This window comes from Fusarium oxysporum, chromosome 8 (genome assembly GCF_000149955.1).
Source record: "Fusarium oxysporum f. sp. lycopersici 4287 chromosome 8, whole genome shotgun sequence".
Lineage (NCBI taxonomy): Eukaryota > Fungi > Ascomycota > Sordariomycetes > Hypocreales > Nectriaceae > Fusarium > Fusarium oxysporum.
Window position 1 is genome coordinate 978,758 of NC_030993.1, and position 18,597 is coordinate 997,354.

An 18,597-nucleotide genomic window follows, 5' to 3' on the forward strand; every position below is an offset into this window, starting at 1 on the left:
ATAATATATGGCCATAAGTTGGATAATATGAGGTAGCCGTCGAAAGCCCAGATATCTCGACTCCTCAGCGCCTGCACTCCAGGTGGCAATGATGGTGAGATACAGAAGAACAAGTAGAAGATGTGACAAGGATGAACGGAGAGGAGATATTTATAGTAAATGAGAACAGGGAGAAGAGACATGTGAGTCGGCGAAGAAGTCACCTGAATCTTCAGCTCGCAAAAGGGGGTGGAAAAGGCTGGCAAGCAATATATACGCAAACAGTTTGCAAACATCACAAGCTGTGTTAGGCATTCCACGAGCAATTCGTATCCCTCTATTCTTGCTCATTGCTGGGGTCACCTTTATTCACAAGCATAGATGACTCGAAATTTGCTTCACGGAGCTGCATATTTCACATTTGCGAGTGTACACGGCAGAACAAGTATTCAACCTAAATAAACGTCGGCCTGCTGCCTCCTGGGGTGCGATTGACGAGAATAATATCCCAAATGCTTAAATCCGAAGCAAAGCATTTCCTTCAATATACCTTTCAGATAGATCTCTCCGTGTGAAATACCGGACAAATCAGAATCCAAACATTGTGCTTATCAACGGCGAGTAGTATCTTGAACGGTCAAGATGTTGTCATCCTCAGCATACGCATCCACCTTATACTTGGCAAACTCGCGGGTTGCCACATTATTAGCAAACAGAAGATCAAGCTCTTCAAACGTCTTGTTCTTGGTTTCAGGAAGGCGGAAAAACGTCCAAATGAAGAAGACAAAAGAGCAACCTCCCCAGAAAAAGCCAGTTTTACCGCGCCAGTTTCCTGCAGTTGGGTTGAGCATATAAGGATTGACGACATTGCAGATGATTTGAGCAATGTAATAGGCAATTCGGCTGACACAAACAGATTTGTTTCTCAGTCTGGTCGAAGAAACTTCCGAGATGATTGCGTAACAAACAGGTCCAACAGTCATGTAATACACGCCTAACCATATGAGCATCATACTGGCTTGCGCGTAGTTTCCTGCCTGAGAGTCTCCAGCACCGACGCTGATGAATCCGACAATCATCAACACGGCCGTGAGCAAGCCAAGGCCCCAAAGATACAGTGTACGCCGACCAAGGGGAAGCAGCCACCAAGATATGATTGTGCCCACAGACGCAATTCCAAGACCACCAACAGACATTCTGAAAGAAATCGACTCAGGTAAACCAGCCTGCACGAAGAAGAAAGTCGGAGTACCACCCATGGAAGATCCACAGAAAGGCTGGGCAGCAAAGGCCATGCAGGCGATCTCGGTTCTGCGTCGGTCAACCCCACGGAAGCAATCCAGATACGAAGTACCTTGGTCGATGGACTTTTCAATCTCATTGGTATGTATCATCATGGCAAGAGCCTGTTTTGCATGACCAGAAGTTGTTGAGGAACTTAGGCGGGTGATTGACTTCTCAGCGTTTTCGTAATCACCAATCCGGACGTAGAACCACGGAGATTCGGGGGCGAAGAAGAGGACGATGAATAAAGGGACAGGCCATGCCCATTGGATTGCGAAGGGGATTCGGTAGGACCAATGCCCGGTCGTATTCGAGAAGCCTGCTTGTACTCCAGCCGAAATAAGCTGTCCTATGGCCCAACAGAGGTTGACATAGACAGTCAAATATCCTCTTAATGCCATGGGGCACACCTCTGATGCATATGCAGGAGCCATAGTGGCAAAAACGCCCCATGGGATGCCGCAAAGGAACTGTCCAACAAGAAGGACTGGAAGACTCGGTGAGAAAAAGGAGATAAAGATGCAGCCACATATGGCAACCAAGGAAGTGAGAAGTACTTTGCGGTAGCCGAACTTATATGTGAAGTAACCATTGGCAAACGCGCCAATAATAGTCCCAACGCTCACGGCATTCGAAAGTGCATTCTGCCAGGAAGCTGTGATTTGCCAGGAGTTGGATTTGGGCTGGTAGCTTCCATAGTGCTCTCGGAAGGATGGTTGGGCGAAGAAGGATGAGATAAGAACGATATCGTAACCCTCCATGATGATCGAAGTAGAGAGAAGGACCGACCACATGACAGCCTTGGGATATTTCCGAATGGCCTGCAGCAACGTGAGGTTGTGTTCCTCTTCTGCAGCCTGCTTTGCGATGGACGTATCCTTGACCGTGTCGTAATTTGGGGCATGGTCATCTTCGCTGACCCTAGCTACCTTGTCGTCTGTGAGAGCAGCCATGATGCAGGAAAGTATGCAATGGAGGCCTAGATGTACCTGAGACCAGGATAAGACGACATCGACTGCCTGTCGAGATGAACCAGGATCGGCGGCATGAGCTTCATTTATAGGGAAACAACAGAGACCACAGACATTGGTCGCCTGACGAACCCCAGGCGCTTCGTCCCATATTGTCTATGAAAGTCCTGGTTTCTTGATGATCACCCGGGGATTGTGGGGAAGAATCTGGGGATATTCTGCCAAGGATCTCCGAAAGCTTATTGCCCTAGCTCGCGTTGAAGAATATGGGGTTCCAGTGGGGGCATAGATGGATACAGATCTCATGGTGTTTTGACCCCCACCGGAGCTCTGAATCAACTGGAGGTCCGGCGGGGGAGGGGAGACACTTCTGCCAAAGTCACTGAAACTTTGGCGACATTCAGCCTCGTATTTGGCTAAATAGCGGATTGCATTACTGTAACGTCGATGAGGGCCTCAACCTGCATGTCCGGCTTGATCCCGGATTACGCGCATGAGGAAAGATGTGCCTGCCGGGAATTATGATTAAACGTGTTGTCAATGAGATCTTTGTTTCATTGTGGTGAATGTCGGATATCATTGGGGGCTGTGATTGGTGATAGTGAAGCAAAAGAAATGATATCGGATGTAAGGTACTCGCAGTTGAGGTATCGGAATTGATTGAATTGAGACCGGCAAGGATAACACCAGGTAGTACCCTGTGGTCACATCATCACATGTAGGTCGGCTCAAGATAAGAATATATGGATGTTACTATAGGGAGCCGGCTCCTTCCATCTGCCCATTCGTTGATAATGCATTTTGAAGAAAAAGGAGAGTCAAGTCATCAATGCGGAACAAGAAAGATCCATCCCGCCACCTTCGCTTGTCTTACTCCGCACTGCAATATCCATGAAGCTCGCAACTATCCAACGACATCCATCATGAGAAAATGATTCACGAATGATCCTCATCGCAGCGTCGTGAGTGCACAGAAAGATGGAGAGCGATGACGAGTATAGACCGGTGGACAGCGATGACGAGCCAGCACACTTGCAGTGTCACCACTGTAGGCGCATCTTCACGCGCTCGGAACATCTACATCGCCATTTGAGAGTCCATACCCATGAGAAACCATTTTCCTGTACGAAATGCAATAAATCTTTTGCACGGCTAGATGTTCTTCAGAGACACGAAATCACACACACGCACATAAATCCCTTAACCGCGAGCGAGAAAGTGGCGATCAGAGCGTGCAAAGAATGTGCTGCTGCCCGCAACCGTTGCTCAAGAGACTCGCCATGCACAAGATGTGAGGATAAGCGTTTGGATTGCATCTACCCTATGCCCAGGAGACGAAAACCTCAGCCTGTGCCCCAGAAGGAGGAGAAGAGGAGGAGAAGGAAGAAGGGTTCGAATCTTCAGTCACCCGAACCATTACCCGCACAAAACTTGCACGAAAATGCGGAGGGTGAAGATGATACTCAGGCACCAGAGCCATTGGCAACGGTACCAGTGGAAACGGAGCCGTTGGACACGGAGCCAAGAGAAACAGAGCTGGCTATAAACAATAGCGGAATCAATGATGCCAACAACGTTTCTTGGAACATCAATGGTTCTAACGCTTTCACGGTTCCTCCAGCAGACGGAACTTGGCCACCTAATGATGAGTCAATTACCGTTGCACCACAACCAATGAACCCAATGTTCCAAATCGATGACATGGGAAGCTTTCAAGAAGTACCGGATCTAACCACGGCTATCCCCAATATCAATTGGCTCTCGGACAGTCAGTTTGCTCCATTGTGGGAGAATCAATTGCCTATTATCCCCGAAGGCCTTGGTTCAATGGCATACACATTTCCTCCTGAACTAACTGGACCCAATCCTGTCTCTTCTTGGGTCCCAGAGCAGTCCCTGGGCGCCAATATAAGCATTAATGGCCCAATGGAAACGCCAGCCATCGAACTGGATCAAACACACTACCCAACAGTTGTGGAAAGCCCTTACGACGGACAAGCGAGCAGTGTTAACGACTCCAATGCATCATCTTCAAGCAATGGAGCCCTCTACGTGGATGGAACAGCAGCTAGAGCCCCATTTCGTGGTCAACTACTCCCCCAGCAAGTCAGCTTACAGAGCAATCGTCCTGAACAGGACCCCCGCCTCCCCGAAGCAGATGGGTCAGACTACAGTTATCTAAAATCCTTAGTAGCGAGTATGCGAGAATCCCCTGATAACACGTATGTGCCAGAGGCTCTCTACTCCCAACTATCGTCCGTGGTTCAGAATGAGATCGGGATCGATCCATCACTTGATCTAGACGCTCAGATCCCCCCTCTGGACCATATCAGGGGCTTTGTGCTGCTTTATTACCGATGCTTTCATCCGACGTATCCGTTTCTACAGAAAAACTCCTCCGTCTGGCAAGTTTCAGATAACTGGATCCTGTTACTAGCTGTAGCAACCACTGGCGCTCGATATGCTGGAAGTAGGTGGTCATCGATTATGTCAGAACTTCTAGACAAGGCCTTGAAGCACAGGGTTGACTCCATAATCAAAGAGAACACCGGTAGTGCAAACGGCATTTGGGTGCCAGGCAGCTTTCAATCACATGGCCGGATGGACCTCCAGACACTTCAAGCAGCTATTCTGAACTTAATCTCTCGAATTCATAGCGGCCAAGAAGTCATGATGGAATGGGCTCTGTATCAAAGGCTCGCTCTCATAGAAGAATGCAGGACAATGGATCTACTTTCACAGACCCCGCCACAAACTGCTGACACGCCAGTTCAAAATGGCGATGTAGCTGTCACAGGATGGATGCAAACTCAATCGAAGTTGCGCACTGGCTTGATGATTTGGGTAAGTTGAGCCCTAACCTTCAGAAACACACTCTCATGATCATTAGATCCTTGACACAATCGTTTCTCATGAATTTAACTGTCCCCAAGTATTGAAAGTACACGAGCTTAGAACAAGACTTCCGTGCCGAGAGTCAATATGGGATCAACCAACCGTGGAACAGATATACAGTAGAGACGCGCATCAGGGTTTGTATTCTGAAATCCAACCGACCGAAATCTGGCTTATACTGACTTTAGAACATTCGGATAGTAACGGTACTCGAGGCCCTTCATCTTCTTTACATGGAAAAGCGGCAGCCATCAAACTTAACGGAGTTTGGAAACATCGTCTTAATATATGCAGTTTGTGCGAGGACCAAAGAAGCAGCCTACCAGTATGGAACGGCCTTGTCACGATGGACTCCAGTTGCTCATGTTGAGCCACGAAAGGAATCAGTTTCTATGACTGAAACATGGCCACCAACCCTCGAAATGGTCACAAGATGGAGAAATAGTGCCTGTGACGCCTTTGATATCTTGCATTGGAAAGCGAACGGCAAAGCGGCTAATGCTGGTGGGACGGAGCACCCGACGATTCTTCACCTTCACCTTTCCCGGTTGTATATCTTGACACCTACGAAGCATTTTCAAAAGGTCGCTGCGTCTGCAGTCCTACGACAAAATGACAATGAACTTCAGAACAATATGGAATACTCGGAAGCCTGTAATCACATTCAACGTTGGGCCAACATCGACCAGTATAAGGCAAGGCTGTCCATAATCCATGCTGGCGCTTTGTTGTGGCATGTCCGTCGATATAGTAGCAACGACTTCATAGAGCCCCATGCTATTTACCTTGCTACCCTCTCGATATGGGCTTACAGCGTGTTCAATGCCCCTAGGACTGAGTCCCAGCAAGAACGCGGTGATGCCGTATCAAGGTCGGTGCCAGCTTCCGGGGATCGTGTATCGCAGGGATCGGTTGGAAATAATGAGTCCGAGAGCGAGGAGGAGCCAGATCCGACGTTCATCCATCTAGATCGTCCTTGTGATGATGAAATGGTCCAAGTCTACATACGTCTAGGGCATAAGATGGCTGGCCACATGCAGAGAGTTGGCAATATCTGCAGCCCCAATGCTCCACCAAAGATTCTCAGAGAAGGTATAAGGATGTTATCACATGCAAGAGCCAAAAACAAGGAATGGGGGATCGAAGCTTCCTATGTTAAGGGCTTGACAAGTCTGTTACATGGTACCACTGCACAAGAAAACGAACGTGCAAGCGGAACACGTGTATTCTAATAACCTCTTCTCAACTTCCCCTTGTCATCTTGAGATGCCCGCTCTGTCAGAGTGCTCTACGTACCATGAACTCCCAGCGGCCCGAAAGTCTCATGCTCCTCGAACAAAGACTGGCATTTGAGTCAAAGGACAGTCAACAGTGACAGTTGTTCCGGATTCATAAGACTCATCACCGTTGAAAGAAGACCACTTCTCTCCATTTGAGAGCTTGGGTAGGTAGACTTCCGTCTTGGTTTGACCTGGTGTCAGTACAGGACAGACCAGATACTTGTCACCATAGAGGTACTGGGTCGAAATGTCCCAGCACTTCTTATCGCCAGGGAACTCATAGAACAGAGGCCGCATGACTGGTGTTCCCTTTTCATGTGCTTCTTTCATAAGCTTTCGAGTATACGGTCGAAGGTCCTCCCTGATCTTGATATACTTGACACAGATATCATAAACTTGAGGGCCATAAGACCAGACCTCGTTAGGTGCTCCACTGCGACATGTCGCACCGCCGGTCGTCCCTTGCTGTGGTTGCTGAGGTTCACGATCACCATGAAGTCTCATAACAGGGCAGAATGCGCCCCACTGGAACCACCGCACAAAGAGTTCTCTGAAGCCTTCGTCGTTGGGATCGCCTCCATGAAATCCGCCGATATCTGTGGTCCACCAAGGTATACCCGAAATACCCATGTTGAGGCCTGCGCATAGCTGGTTGCGGAAGCTAGACCATGAAGAAGCAATATCTCCGCTCCATACCAGAGCTCCGTACTTCTGGCTGCCAGCCCAAGCACAGCGAAGGAGATTGACAATGTTTTTCTGGCCCGCTTCTTGTTGGCCTTCATAAAAGGCTTGAGCGTAGTTGACGGGATAGATATTTCCAATCGTCCCGTTGGAGCCTAGCCAGTAGCGGTAGTTATCAAAGTCGTATGCTGCATATTCTGGTTCTGCTTCATCTAGCCAGAACGTCTTTATGCCTTTGGAGTAATAGTTCTTGTTTACTGTGTCCCATATGTATTTCCTTGCATCTGGGTTTGTGGTGTCAAGATGTACCGTTTGGCCCTGGAAGTCCAGACCGATCCGGACACCTCTATCAGTACGGATCAAGTATCCGTGCTCCAGCATGTACTGATAATTTTCAGCTGTTTTATCAACAGTTGGCCAGATAGAGACCATGAGCTCGATTCCGAGATCTGTGAGCTCTTTAACCATGGCGTCTGATCGTTGTTAGCAATCCTTTTCTTCAATATGCTTAATTGGTACTCACCAGGATCAGGCCAGTAGTCTGAGTCGAATTTCCAATCTCCTTGCTTGGGCCAATGGAAGAAATCGATGACTATGAGATCAATCGGAATTTCTCGGCGCTTGTATTCTCTAGCCACCTCGAGAAGCTCCTCTTGTGTCTGGTATCGTAGCTTACACTGCCAAAACCCAAGTCCATACTCAGGCATAATGGGAACTTTGCCAGTAGCATCTGCGTATGCTTCCACAATCGCAGCTGGTGTGTCCCCTGCGACAATCCAATAGTCAAGGATTCGAGTTGAGAATGCTTCGAAGCTCATGATGTTCTTGCCAAATACAGCCCTTCCTATCGCGGGGTTGTTCCACAAGAGTCCATAACCAAGTGAGGACACAGCAAAGGGAACGCTTGCTTGAGAGTTGCGGTGTGCAAGCTCAAGATCGAGTCCTTTCAGGTCAAGCCAAGGCTGTTGATATTGGCCCATTCCAAAGATCTTCTCATCTGGACTGACGCTCTCAAGACGCATTGTCAGATGATAGTTGTCTGTTCCCAGTATTCCCTTGAACTCGCGAGCCTCCACTTCCAGAGCACTGCACTTCGGATCGAGAAGATCCCGCCTATGACGAGAGTACTCTTCCAGAATCAGCTTCCCATCGGCTTTCTCAATAATCAATTTGCCCTGGCGGGAGATGCGGGCTTTGATGTTTCCATTCTTGATGGATGCAGACTCGTCAGTAATAGAGATTTCTGGCGTCACTTCTGCAAGCTTCTGAAGCGCCCAATCTTGCGATGGCATCACGGCAGCTTTGGTCGCCCTCACGCGGAACGCATTTGGACCCCATGGTTCAATCCAGAGTTCCTCCGCATCATATTTGTAGCGGAGGCGAGTCTTGTCGTCGAAGAACATGGTGATTTTGAGCCTTCAGATGGCAGGGGAATGATACTGCCTTGTGATGAGAGTGAGAAGAAAAGAAAATAGCCGAATTCTATGTTTCACAAAAGCTATGAGTTTCTCCTTCTGATCCTGCCGTCGTGTAATAAGTATCTCAGTTGATGTTCAAGTCGTGTAAGCCAATCGCTTCCCCGCCGGAGTAATGCAAGTCCTCCAGTCGGGCAGCAAAATGATGATCCAATGATAGCAGCATTCATGAGGAAAACTACAAGTTACGAATCCCCGCCGGACCTCTAATTTATCCATTTAGTGCCATACTGCTTCGGACTATGTTACGTATTGTCCAGTAAGGTAGCAAAACTTGGGATATTTATCCTAAATTATAGAAAGGCTTAGGTAAATTTAGTATAATTTAGCGTAGTTTAGTGGACCTTTAAACTGGTTTTGGTACTCGTCATCAAGGTCAGAGGTCTTCTGTTGTTATCAAAATATGCTACGGTGTCGTGACTGTTTGACACTTGGATATGAAGAGCGAGTCCGCTGAGCACGGTTAACCAAACACAACGATGGTTCTTGCAGATTAAAGAATGAATTATGGTCCTTGAAGAGCAATATAATGAAGTGTTCGAGCGACAGAATGGTGGTACCGGGTATAAATAACAAAGCAAAATGGTATCATATCTTATACCAAATCCCACAACTGGAGCATATATGCCTCCTCAGCCGAGAGGTATTCTTTTCTCGAGCCAAAAGAGTACTGGGACTTGGCCCTTAAATTCGAGGAGCTATTTTACCTGGAAATCCTGTGCGAATCATTCCCGTTGGCTCTCCTAGGAAACGCCCTGTGGCAATCAGGTACTTAGGGGTGAGGGACAATGAAGTCGCTCATGAGTTCCCATGGCTTTCAGGACTGGATTTATTTGAATGATTGAGAGGAGGCTAAGTAATAAATGATCAAACAGAGTACATCAACGTTGTGAACCTGAGTCTCCCGCACAACATTGTATACCCCCAGTTACTCCGTCTATTTGTCTTCAACGGAGACAGAATTGGGTTGATGCCGCGGAAGGAGGATGAGCAGCGTGAAGCCACTTAATCTCAGGGCAGTCTGAAGTTCTTGAATAATGCCAACCCCAAGGCGGTATCGGTGACGATGTGTATAGCACAGATATTGCTCTCTGCCTTCTCGCAACCTCTTTCAGACATTGGTGGAGTATGTCGACAGACGCAATATCACGAAGGTCGACGCTTTTATTGTAGTTTGGGCTGTTCCAAGTCGGGCTGCAAGCTCAAACGTGTCCACAACAGGGACAAAAAGAGAAGAGTATGCAGGGACAGGAGAGGTCACAAGAGAGAATCTAATGAATTCCCAGAGATCCCCACAAGGATATTGTTGGAACTCCTCGAGGATAGAGACAACCACAGGTTTATAATCACGGTTGATCATGTATTTAGCAATGAGACCATGGGCTTCATGCACCGTCTGGCGAAAGGGAAGCCGGTCAATATTCCGGCACCTGAGTGTGGGTTTTGCGCGGCAACGCAACTGAACGTGGAGACGTTGGCGGGGTACCCGGGCAGACTTCTCTTTTCTTCTTAACAGTCTCTCTCCCAAGGCAGCCAGGAAATGCAAGACTTGAGATTGCCCGGGGGTGCCATGGTATCCGATAAATGCTGCCAAGTAAAGGGGCAAAGTTCAAGTCTTGCTCTAGACACGTAACTTCCCTACAAGAGCTAGCAGAAATCGAAATAGTCGCTTTAATTTGAATGCCAAAGACATTTTGAGCGATGCAAACTTCTGCCATTCCTGCATACCACAAGATATAAGCTCATCTTGGGTCAGGCTGGGGCAAGAGGTATCTTGACGGTTTCGCCGGCACTCTTTGCAGAAATTCAGGGCAATGCATTTGATATCTCTTCTTTGGAAATCTGTGGCGATTAGTATAATGCAGATAAATATTACGGTCTTTACCTACAGGACACAAGCGTGGCGACAAACACATCTATAAAACAGGAAGGGTTTGGGTCATTTGGGTTAATGCTTGTATGGCGTTGGAGACACTGTAGCATCAGTAAACCGATTTTGTGGTTCTTTAGGGTCTCAATTTGTGATAGGAGAGGATACACCCAACCGCACCCTCAAGGACAGAGTTCTGGATTCTCTACAAATCTGAAAACATCGTCTTTCTCGCGAAGTTGTTGGAGTCCCTGGCCAATAGTCAACACGTCTCTGACCCCGTTGGCAAATGCGGATATCAGTCGAATTGGAGTTGCCCAAGAGGACCGACCAGGCCCGGGGGCCTTGGATGTAGGAATCACATCACCTAGCTTTTATCAGATTGTAAATGCAAAGATGTAATTGACCAACCAATATCCTCAATTGAAGAGCTTTGTAAAGAGATAACATTACTCGTTCATTCAGTGGTGGCACAGCCCAAAGAAGTAGGCTTCTCTGGCCGACATCATCTTGGTCGCAAATCTCCTCTTTAATTGTATATACTCCTAGAAGTTAGTAGATATTTTTAAGGGAGGAAGAAAAAAAAGGGGGGGCGAGGGTCGGTTTCTGACCTTGGGGGGTATTCTCCTTACTTGGGCCGGGCTGGCTTGAGCTACCGGAAGGGATTGTAACAAAGCTTCAGTTGTCTCCTCATCGCTGTCGTGTTCGCGTTTAATCGTAACCATCTCGGCTGCACAATGGCCTTTTACTATGTCGTTGAAAACGCCGAGGTCCTATTAGTCGATAACGTCTCCATCGTCGGCATCAAACAGGTGGCAGCTAGCTTCCAATGTCACTTAGAAGCCAGTCGATGGGGGTTGCGTAGGTAGTGTCCATGTAATCTTCTCCTGCCTCTGTTCCGATCGTCAACATCCCGACAACACACCCCCTGAGGTCAGAGACACAAATCCCATCACCCCCCCTAGGAGAAAATGGCTCTCGTGATTGCAATCTTTCCAGCACCCAATATACACAACTCTTCATATTCGTAGAATATGTGCTGCTCGACAGGCTTTCGTCTTACAGACCTAACCGCATTGGCAATGCCAAAGGTTAAACCAGTCCGTTTTCCATATTTCGTCACAAGGGCCTCCTTTCCAACCGTTTTAGCTTCGTGTATTGGGCACCTCATCTTATCCTCGCTCGGAATACTCGTCAACTCGAAGGTACTGAGAATGTTTGCCTTCAATTGTCCTCTACACCTCGCTGCTACGTCAAGGTGCAGTTCGACGAACAAAAAGTCTTCCATCTGTTCCTATGTGTCTGATTCACATATAACCATGTTCCTTAACTGGGAGACTCGAGTCATGTCTTTTCTGGTCAAGTTCGATTGATGCCCAATCTCATAGTCGACGTCCTCCTCCAACGGTTGAGCCAATTCTGTATTTCGGTGAGAATAGTACATGACATCCGGCGTAACGGCGTACTAGGGTTACCTGTGTAGATGCAGTCCGGGGTTGCCTGGGCCGCTAGCAGATGGGCTCCAATCACTCGGGCTTTCCAATCTTGCAGCTTTTCGTACTGGTCCGACCAATGTTTGAGAGGCTGTGGCCTGTGTTGGTCTTCGATAATATCAGATTGAAGTTTCGGATCGTTGATGTCATTTGTCAGTCGAAGCATCGGCCCACGTAGCTTTATTTCCAGAATGTACTCGACTTTGCGGTCTCCGATTTGTGTATACCAGAAACAGGTGCCGAATCGTCGCGATACCGACCATTGTTATCACAGTACCGTGAAAACATACAGTGTCGACATGTCAGAGCTAGAACTTTGCCTGCTTTATTATCCCAGAGGTGCTCCCGATATGTCGTGCTACTCTTCACTTCCTTCTTCGCTTTACGGTTGCCTCTGGAAACGTTGGCACTTATAAGATTGAAGCAGAGTGCAGCGAGGGGGGCGAGATGAGCACACTGAGTATCGATGTTCTCGTGAATAGGATCTCGGATGTATTTGCCATAGATCACAGCATTCTTAAGAGAACCCTGGAGAATTGCTCCTAGCGCCGTTCGAGGACATCGGAATCATCCACGGGGTACCAAAGATCGGACTAACAGTCCTCTTCCTGAATGTCGCTGCCAACAGTGATTTCTCCACTGCCACTGTTGCTGTTGGCGATTTTGGACCTCAGAATCTTGGTGTTGTTGTTGTTGATCTCGTCGAGCCAGAAGCCAGGTTCATGAAAGAAGAGTTCAGGGCCACGAACTTTGGAGTGGACACCTAGATACTTCGTAAGGTTGTTCCGAAAGATTAGGGAATGCGCGGTCCGGCGGAGGTTCTCCTCTTCAGCCCAAAGCGCCATCTCTAGGTGGCTTGAGGTTTCCGTGAGGGCAACAACTCCAGCCATACTGCGGCCGTAGTCTGATATTGAGGTCAACTTGGAGTAAGCGCAAAGGCATCAATTCGCCGCTGCTCCCCCGAGTGTTTCATTGTCCAGGAGGTCAGGGCAATCTTGTTAAACTCTGTCGTGCTGTGGATAGAGTATTTCAACTATTGCTCTTCAACGAGCAATCCCTAGTAAGCGCAAGTCGTCAGCACGTCGCTTCCCTTTGTACGCACCGCCAATTGCTACTACAGACTGAATGGCTCAGTGAGGCGTTGGAACTGGCCGAGAGAAAACGGATGGTATAGGCATGGAGAAGTCGAGACGGAAGTCGGCAAATCCATCACTAGTTGATGAACTCGGAAGCCCTTGGCCGATGCTTCTGAGAGCTGTCTTAGTTCTTAATATCTTCCAAACGCGTTGCCGAACAGGGAGGTAATACTGTAAAGCTTCAAAAGTGTCGGCCTGGCATTGTATCGGTAAAGAGATGCCTTTACCCATAGGGAACTTTTGTGTGTGCTCCTGATACGAGATCTACATTGGTCAAGTTTGGCCAGGTTAGAAGGGAAGAAGGGAAGAAGGCAGGTTTGTCAGTCCCGTGGCAAGTGCCGGCAGCTGTCATGCACGACTCAAACCAAGCACTGATATCCCGGTCGGGCGTCTTCTCAAGTGCCTATATTCCATTTCTCCCTGGTGAACTCTCACTTACCACATCTCTCGCGACGTATCTCTGCCCTCAAGCCTTTGGGCACTTTTGAGAAACCTCGACCATTTTTGCCTGCAATATTCACAGTATGTCCAATTTTCTCTGAGACTCACTTTGAAGTTTGCCGTAATGCCTTCTTTATCCGCATCGCGGCGGAACGCGATGCAGCACGAAAACGCTTCACGCCCTGCATCTATTTTCTATAACCTTCATATCCAAATGAGTCGAGACTCTTATCAGTTCTCCTCGAAAGGGAAACGCTCCTTGCTCTTCAATTTGCTCGTGGAAAGCAAGACATTCATTTGGTCCCACCGTTTTCGAACAAGTCACAGTCAAAGGTGACGAAATATTCATCTTCGACAGGCTGTGTAGCATCCCTGATAAAGCTCAAGACCTCTTTTCTATTATTAAGAAGCCCTAATTCCTATAGTTTCGAGGCAAAATGCTCAAGACTCTAGATTAGGAGAATAAAATAATTAAATAGAGTAATCATAAACTGACCTAAGTTTATCCTAAACTTAATAAAGGTTATCCTAAATTTACTGAAGTTATCCTGAACTTACCTAATTCGTTCTATCACTTAGGGATCAAGGTCTTTAGCTTCCCGGCCTTACCTCGTCTGCTTCTGTGCTTTGGATCTTCTGCCGGTCTGTCTTCGTTTAGTCAATTCATCAGTCAGACCCTACTTCTCCAATATTATTCTTCATTTGCTATCGCAAATCAAAATCCGTGATTGTAATATCGACCTTAAGCTTTGCAAGGAGAAACGTACAGCAATCCGATTATGGGATCGCATGAGAAACATTCAAGCTAAATGCTCCACAACAGGCTATGGGTCATCTTGTAAGCAGCTTCATCTCCCTGTAGAAGCGTAGGGTGCTACTGTCATGTCACTGCGATGCCTCACGGCAAATTACCTCTTGAGAGGAACTCGTTGAAGGCTCCGTGGTTTCTCTGCTGTAGATTATTTTGAGCTGGAGGTGCTTATTATGGAACCAAAGGTGCGGCTTGGACGGATGTAAGAGTCGTATTTCTGATATTTGTGAGCGAGTTGCCTCGCTCAACTACCCATGATCCTACCTGCCTATCTATTGACAACTTGTTCTCTTTAGGCGGATGTGCATGAGCATTGCATTGCATTCCACATCACTGCGTCCTTGAAAGCCGTTGACGGTCGTTTGCACTATATGCCACCGCTTTCCCACGCTCGTCCCGCCCTTCAGGTGCTATCGTGCACCTCAAGCTCACACGTATTTCCCTGAATCTGTTGATGGGGTGGTGTATCTCGAGCTAGTAAAGATGCTATCTGTGGGAATTTCCTGTTCCAGAATAAAAGGCATCTCAGTGCCCGGAGAAGCCATGATCGCCTCAAGATGGGGGAAACCCTCCCGCGTGGTAGTTAGCCTTCAACTAGAGCTCAGCAGGTTTGTCCTTTCTGCCGATTTCAATATCCATGGGCGAGGATATATCATATCGCAGCGTTTCGTGAAATGGACACGGGTAGCCCAGAATTACATATTCTCCCTTTTGATAATCTCTGTAGTACAAAACGAGGTTCCAGGGTATGTTGCGAAGAGGGATACCTTGAGCCTAAGCCTCTGCCCTGATCTTAATCACTCCATCTTCAACTCTGCAAATTGTACTCCAGAGTCACGACAATATGATTCTTCTGTTGTTGTGGCCAAGAAGTAGGAGTCGTTCTTCAGCAGTTAGGATCTCTGCTGTCTCTCTTGTTTCAGAGTCTGTTCAACTGACCAGTCGTCCGCTTGAACTCAAACCCAATCTGATTCATGGCTGGATGATCCGGTAAATTGTACCATACCTGGAATGTGACGGCGAGTATACATTTGTCTGTTCTCTTGTACAGCTCGTCGACTCGGACACGGCCTTCGGTCAATGGATGTCTCTGGGCCCATGACTGAATGGCGTGTAATGCTTGCCACCCACCATTGGCGATTTGAACTGACAGAACGACATCAGCTGCCTGGTCGCCCAAAGTTTGGCAAGGGGCTGGAGTCAGGTCTAAATTGCTTTTCTGCCGCATGGGTTGCAATAGCAGAGATGGTCCGTGATCTCGAGGGTGTCGAATGTAATGGGGCAGAGAATCCAGCTCCGTTTCCCAAGATTCTTTCATGGTGAAACTCTTTGTTGCCAAGCGGCTGTATAGCTGCGACGTGGATAAGACATGTCCACATTCATGAGCGTGCTTCAGTTCTCGAACAAGATTTCTACTGAAGCCGCGCTCGCAACCGAGACCATCATCGCACACGCTTTCCCCCGAAGCGTAGGCGTAGATCAATTCTTTGTGATGGCCTATGTAACCGTCAATCTCAATAGGAAAGCAGCACTCAAAAAGAATCAAGACATTGGCGTCCCAAGGATCTATCTTGTTATCTCTTAATGAGGGGAAGACGAACTTTTGGCCTTCTCCCCCGTGACCAATGTAGTGCAGGATAGCTATACAATCTTCGTCCATTCCGTTGAATAGACCTCCGAGAGCTGATGTCAATGTTGCTTGGGGGTTTTTGTCTTGTTTCCGGATCACGAGACCGACAGTATCGTAACCATAAGTGTTTTCGAAGACATCGCGGACTCGCTCGCTGGTGCTTTCAACATTGGGGTGACTGTCCTTGTCCAGCTCGAAACATACACATAGCGCCCGGGCTTTTCTGGGTTTGATCTCTGTAACTTCTTCTTGACTGTACAAGAAACAGGCTTTGATGATCGCGGCGCTGAACTCCTCCGAAGTCATCGGCCTCGAGGGCATCGACTCGATGCCTGGAACGGCCATGGCTTGGCTGATTGATGCAAATATTGATGGAAGAAAGGAGTACTAAGTGAGAAAGAGGGGAAGGGAAGACTCTGATGCAAGATCTTTTCTCACTTTAAGTTCTTGTTTGCCTTTGACCCCCTCGATTCAAAGAAAAACATATTTGCGATTCATGCCTCGCTACTTGCTCAATCGCGCGGAGGTGTTGGATAAGGTTATCAATATCGAATGAGTCTGTGCGGCAAGGTTCTTGAGATAACCATAAAGACCGAGTAGAAGAATTTCTGGGCTCCTCTACTCTGGGCAGAGAAATAAGAAGTTATTCCAACAGATACCCTGAAGGAATTGTTCAATAAGGGTCAATGTATGATGGATCTTCCTTATCTTTCTAAAAGCTGCAGCAAAGCCGATAAATATGTAATCGCAGCTTATCGCGGGGGGCAGGGGGCAGTGACCAAAGCGAACCTACTTGAGCTGAGCGTGAGGCGCATCTCAGGTAAGTTTGATAGTGGATGCCAGAAAGGGCCAACATAAACCCTGCCTTGAGATGAGTATACAAAAAGGCTTCAGGATAGCTGAACATCAATCCAGCTTGAAGCTCAAGGATAGCGCTCCTCAAGAAGAGAGAGGGTCAAATATGATGCGCAGCATATCAAATTGCTTAAAAATAAAACTAAAATATCATCTTCTTCGGTATATATATTATCTTTTGTGGCTTAGCGCATTATCTGTATATCTAGTCAAATAAAGATCCCTTTATCTTTATATCTTTGCCTTTGGGCTGGGTTTGGCCCGTCGAGCAGGCTTGCCTATGTGCTTTTGAAACTCTTCCGAAACGGTCGTCTTCTCTTCCTTAGACTTCTTTGCCCACTCTTCAAATTGGAGCTCATCTGCCCACCACCTCTCGAGTTCGGCCTTGATCCAATCGGCTGCGGCACTTGCACACAAGCGTGGATCTTCCATGGGAACCAAATGGCCATTCTTCTCTCCGACAACCTTCTTGACACGACCCTTGGCCTCGCCACCGCTGCCACCAACACCGGTTCCTGTGAGAGCCATCTTCTCGTCTTGAAGTTCTGGTGGAGAAACGTCACTTTTGCCACCGAAGACATAGAGGACGCTAGGTCGTACGTTGGGAAGTCGTTCAACGGTATTGGGCCCCTCGGGACGGTAGACCGGATATGTTGACCATCGACGGTTGAGGCTGACATCAAGGTCGGGGGTGTGCTCAGGGTGTATCACATCCTTTCCTTCAGCGTCGTAGGCCGGCCAACTTGGGCGTAGGAAAGTGAAGATCTCTTGATGTTTTGTCGTGGTCAAGATTACGCTCTGTTCACCAGGTACGTCCCTGATACCAAAGTCGATCCATCGCTGTAGTACACGAGGATCCCAGGACTTGTAGAAAGGGCTGCGGCTAAAAGATGCCACTGCTTCGTCGCGCGATGGCCAGACTTCACGACGATACATACTCGCCGCCGCAGGGCCGGCGCTTCTAGCGCCAGGCGTGGAGGCGAAGTGAGAGATGACTGGATCGAGCAGAACAAGGGATGTAAAGACGCGAGGATGAAGAAGGGCAACATTGGTGAGAGCGTTTGCGCCAAAGGAGTGACCCATTGCCATTATCGGTGGCGGAGGACGGAATGTGTTTATCATGTGGAGAATATCACGGGCATAGTCGAGCCAGCTTGCTGGGAAGTTGTTAGTATTGCCAGGTGGTATGGGAGGCGGTGAATCTTACGATCATTGCCAAGTGCGTCTTGGTTTATGAGACCGCTTTTGCCTTGCCATGCTGTATCTGCTATCCAGATACTTCGAATTCGGATACCTCGGCGTTTTGATTCATGATAGAACTCTTCCCACAGGGGTTCGTAAAGTTCCTATATATATCAGTAAATGTATTTAGATGGGCACCGAAATAAACTTACCTTGGGAAATCCATTGGCATGTCCTCCGATGATAGTCACGTCGCCTTTTTGAGGGTTCTGGTTATCTTTGGGTGTATATTGCTTGACGTGAAGGTATAGCTTCTCCTCTTGAGAATGAGCTGTAGCGCGGGCGTATTCTCGAATATGTGATGCTTCAATTGTATGCTCTTGAATGGTGAACGGAAAGGACGACATTGTGGCAAGTCTATTGCGCCTCAGTTACAGACAATAAGACGCTCCGGCAGGTAAGAAATAGTTTTGTTGGAACTGGAAATGAAGAGCTGAAGTTATATACAGTTGCACGAAACGAGGTTGAATAACGAGCCGGCCTCGGTAACGCCTGTAGGGCGCACGGGAGTTGTGGGGGTGGGGGATACCTCGGTACCTGCGGCCGGGAAGTGG

General features: G+C 47.9%; 6 protein-coding genes across 7 annotated transcripts; 1 reads left to right on the top strand and 5 right to left on the bottom strand.

Moving 5' to 3' along the window:
- Nucleotides 1-364: 364 nt before the first annotated feature.
- Nucleotides 365-2,594, bottom strand: FOXG_02997 (uncharacterized protein). Its single transcript, XM_018380476.1, has one exon. The coding sequence runs from the start codon at nucleotides 2,214-2,216 to the stop codon at nucleotides 591-593; it is 1,626 nt and encodes a 541-aa protein (XP_018236759.1). The 5' UTR covers nucleotides 2,217-2,594; the 3' UTR covers nucleotides 365-590.
- Nucleotides 2,595-3,029: 435 nt separating this feature from the next.
- FOXG_02998 (uncharacterized protein) lies at nucleotides 3,030-8,470 on the top strand. Of its 2 annotated transcripts, none has more exons than XM_018380478.1 (3): nucleotides 3,030-5,078; nucleotides 5,125-5,266; nucleotides 5,318-8,470. In XM_018380478.1, the coding sequence occupies exons 1-3, from the start codon at nucleotides 3,213-3,215 to the stop codon at nucleotides 5,497-5,499; spliced, it is 2,190 nt and encodes a 729-aa protein (XP_018236761.1). In that variant the 5' UTR covers nucleotides 3,030-3,212; the 3' UTR covers nucleotides 5,500-8,470. The 2 variants fall into 2 exon arrangements, with proteins under 2 accessions (XP_018236761.1, XP_018236760.1); XM_018380477.1 differs by having other exon boundaries at nucleotides 5,331-8,470.
- FOXG_02999 (alpha-D-xyloside xylohydrolase) lies at nucleotides 5,357-8,664 on the bottom strand. Its single transcript, XM_018380479.1, has 2 exons — nucleotides 7,614-8,664; nucleotides 5,357-7,563 (listed from the first exon to the last, which is right to left on the bottom strand). Exons 1-2 carry the CDS (start codon nucleotides 8,491-8,493, stop codon nucleotides 6,452-6,454), a joined length of 1,992 nt encoding a protein of 663 aa, XP_018236762.1. The 5' UTR covers nucleotides 8,494-8,664; the 3' UTR covers nucleotides 5,357-6,451.
- Nucleotides 8,665-12,521: 3,857 nt separating this feature from the next.
- FOXG_18455 (uncharacterized protein) lies at nucleotides 12,522-12,773 on the bottom strand (the record flags this gene model as incomplete). Its single annotated transcript, XM_018398535.1, has 1 exon — nucleotides 12,522-12,773. The coding sequence occupies one exon, from the start codon at nucleotides 12,771-12,773 to the stop codon at nucleotides 12,522-12,524; it is 252 nt and encodes an 83-aa protein (XP_018236763.1).
- A 2,152-nt stretch (nucleotides 12,774-14,925) lies between these two features.
- FOXG_03000 (uncharacterized protein) lies at nucleotides 14,926-16,559 on the bottom strand. The gene has a single exon (XM_018380480.1). It carries the CDS (start codon nucleotides 16,289-16,291, stop codon nucleotides 15,236-15,238), a length of 1,056 nt encoding a protein of 351 aa, XP_018236764.1. The 5' UTR covers nucleotides 16,292-16,559; the 3' UTR covers nucleotides 14,926-15,235.
- Nucleotides 16,560-16,906: 347 nt separating this feature from the next.
- On the bottom strand, nucleotides 16,907-18,498 carry FOXG_03001 (uncharacterized protein). Its single transcript, XM_018380481.1, has 3 exons — nucleotides 18,196-18,498; nucleotides 18,009-18,147; nucleotides 16,907-17,958 (listed from the first exon to the last, which is right to left on the bottom strand). Exons 1-3 carry the CDS (start codon nucleotides 18,388-18,390, stop codon nucleotides 17,033-17,035), a joined length of 1,260 nt encoding a protein of 419 aa, XP_018236765.1. The 5' UTR covers nucleotides 18,391-18,498; the 3' UTR covers nucleotides 16,907-17,032.
- Between the last annotated feature and the right edge of the window lie 99 nt (nucleotides 18,499-18,597).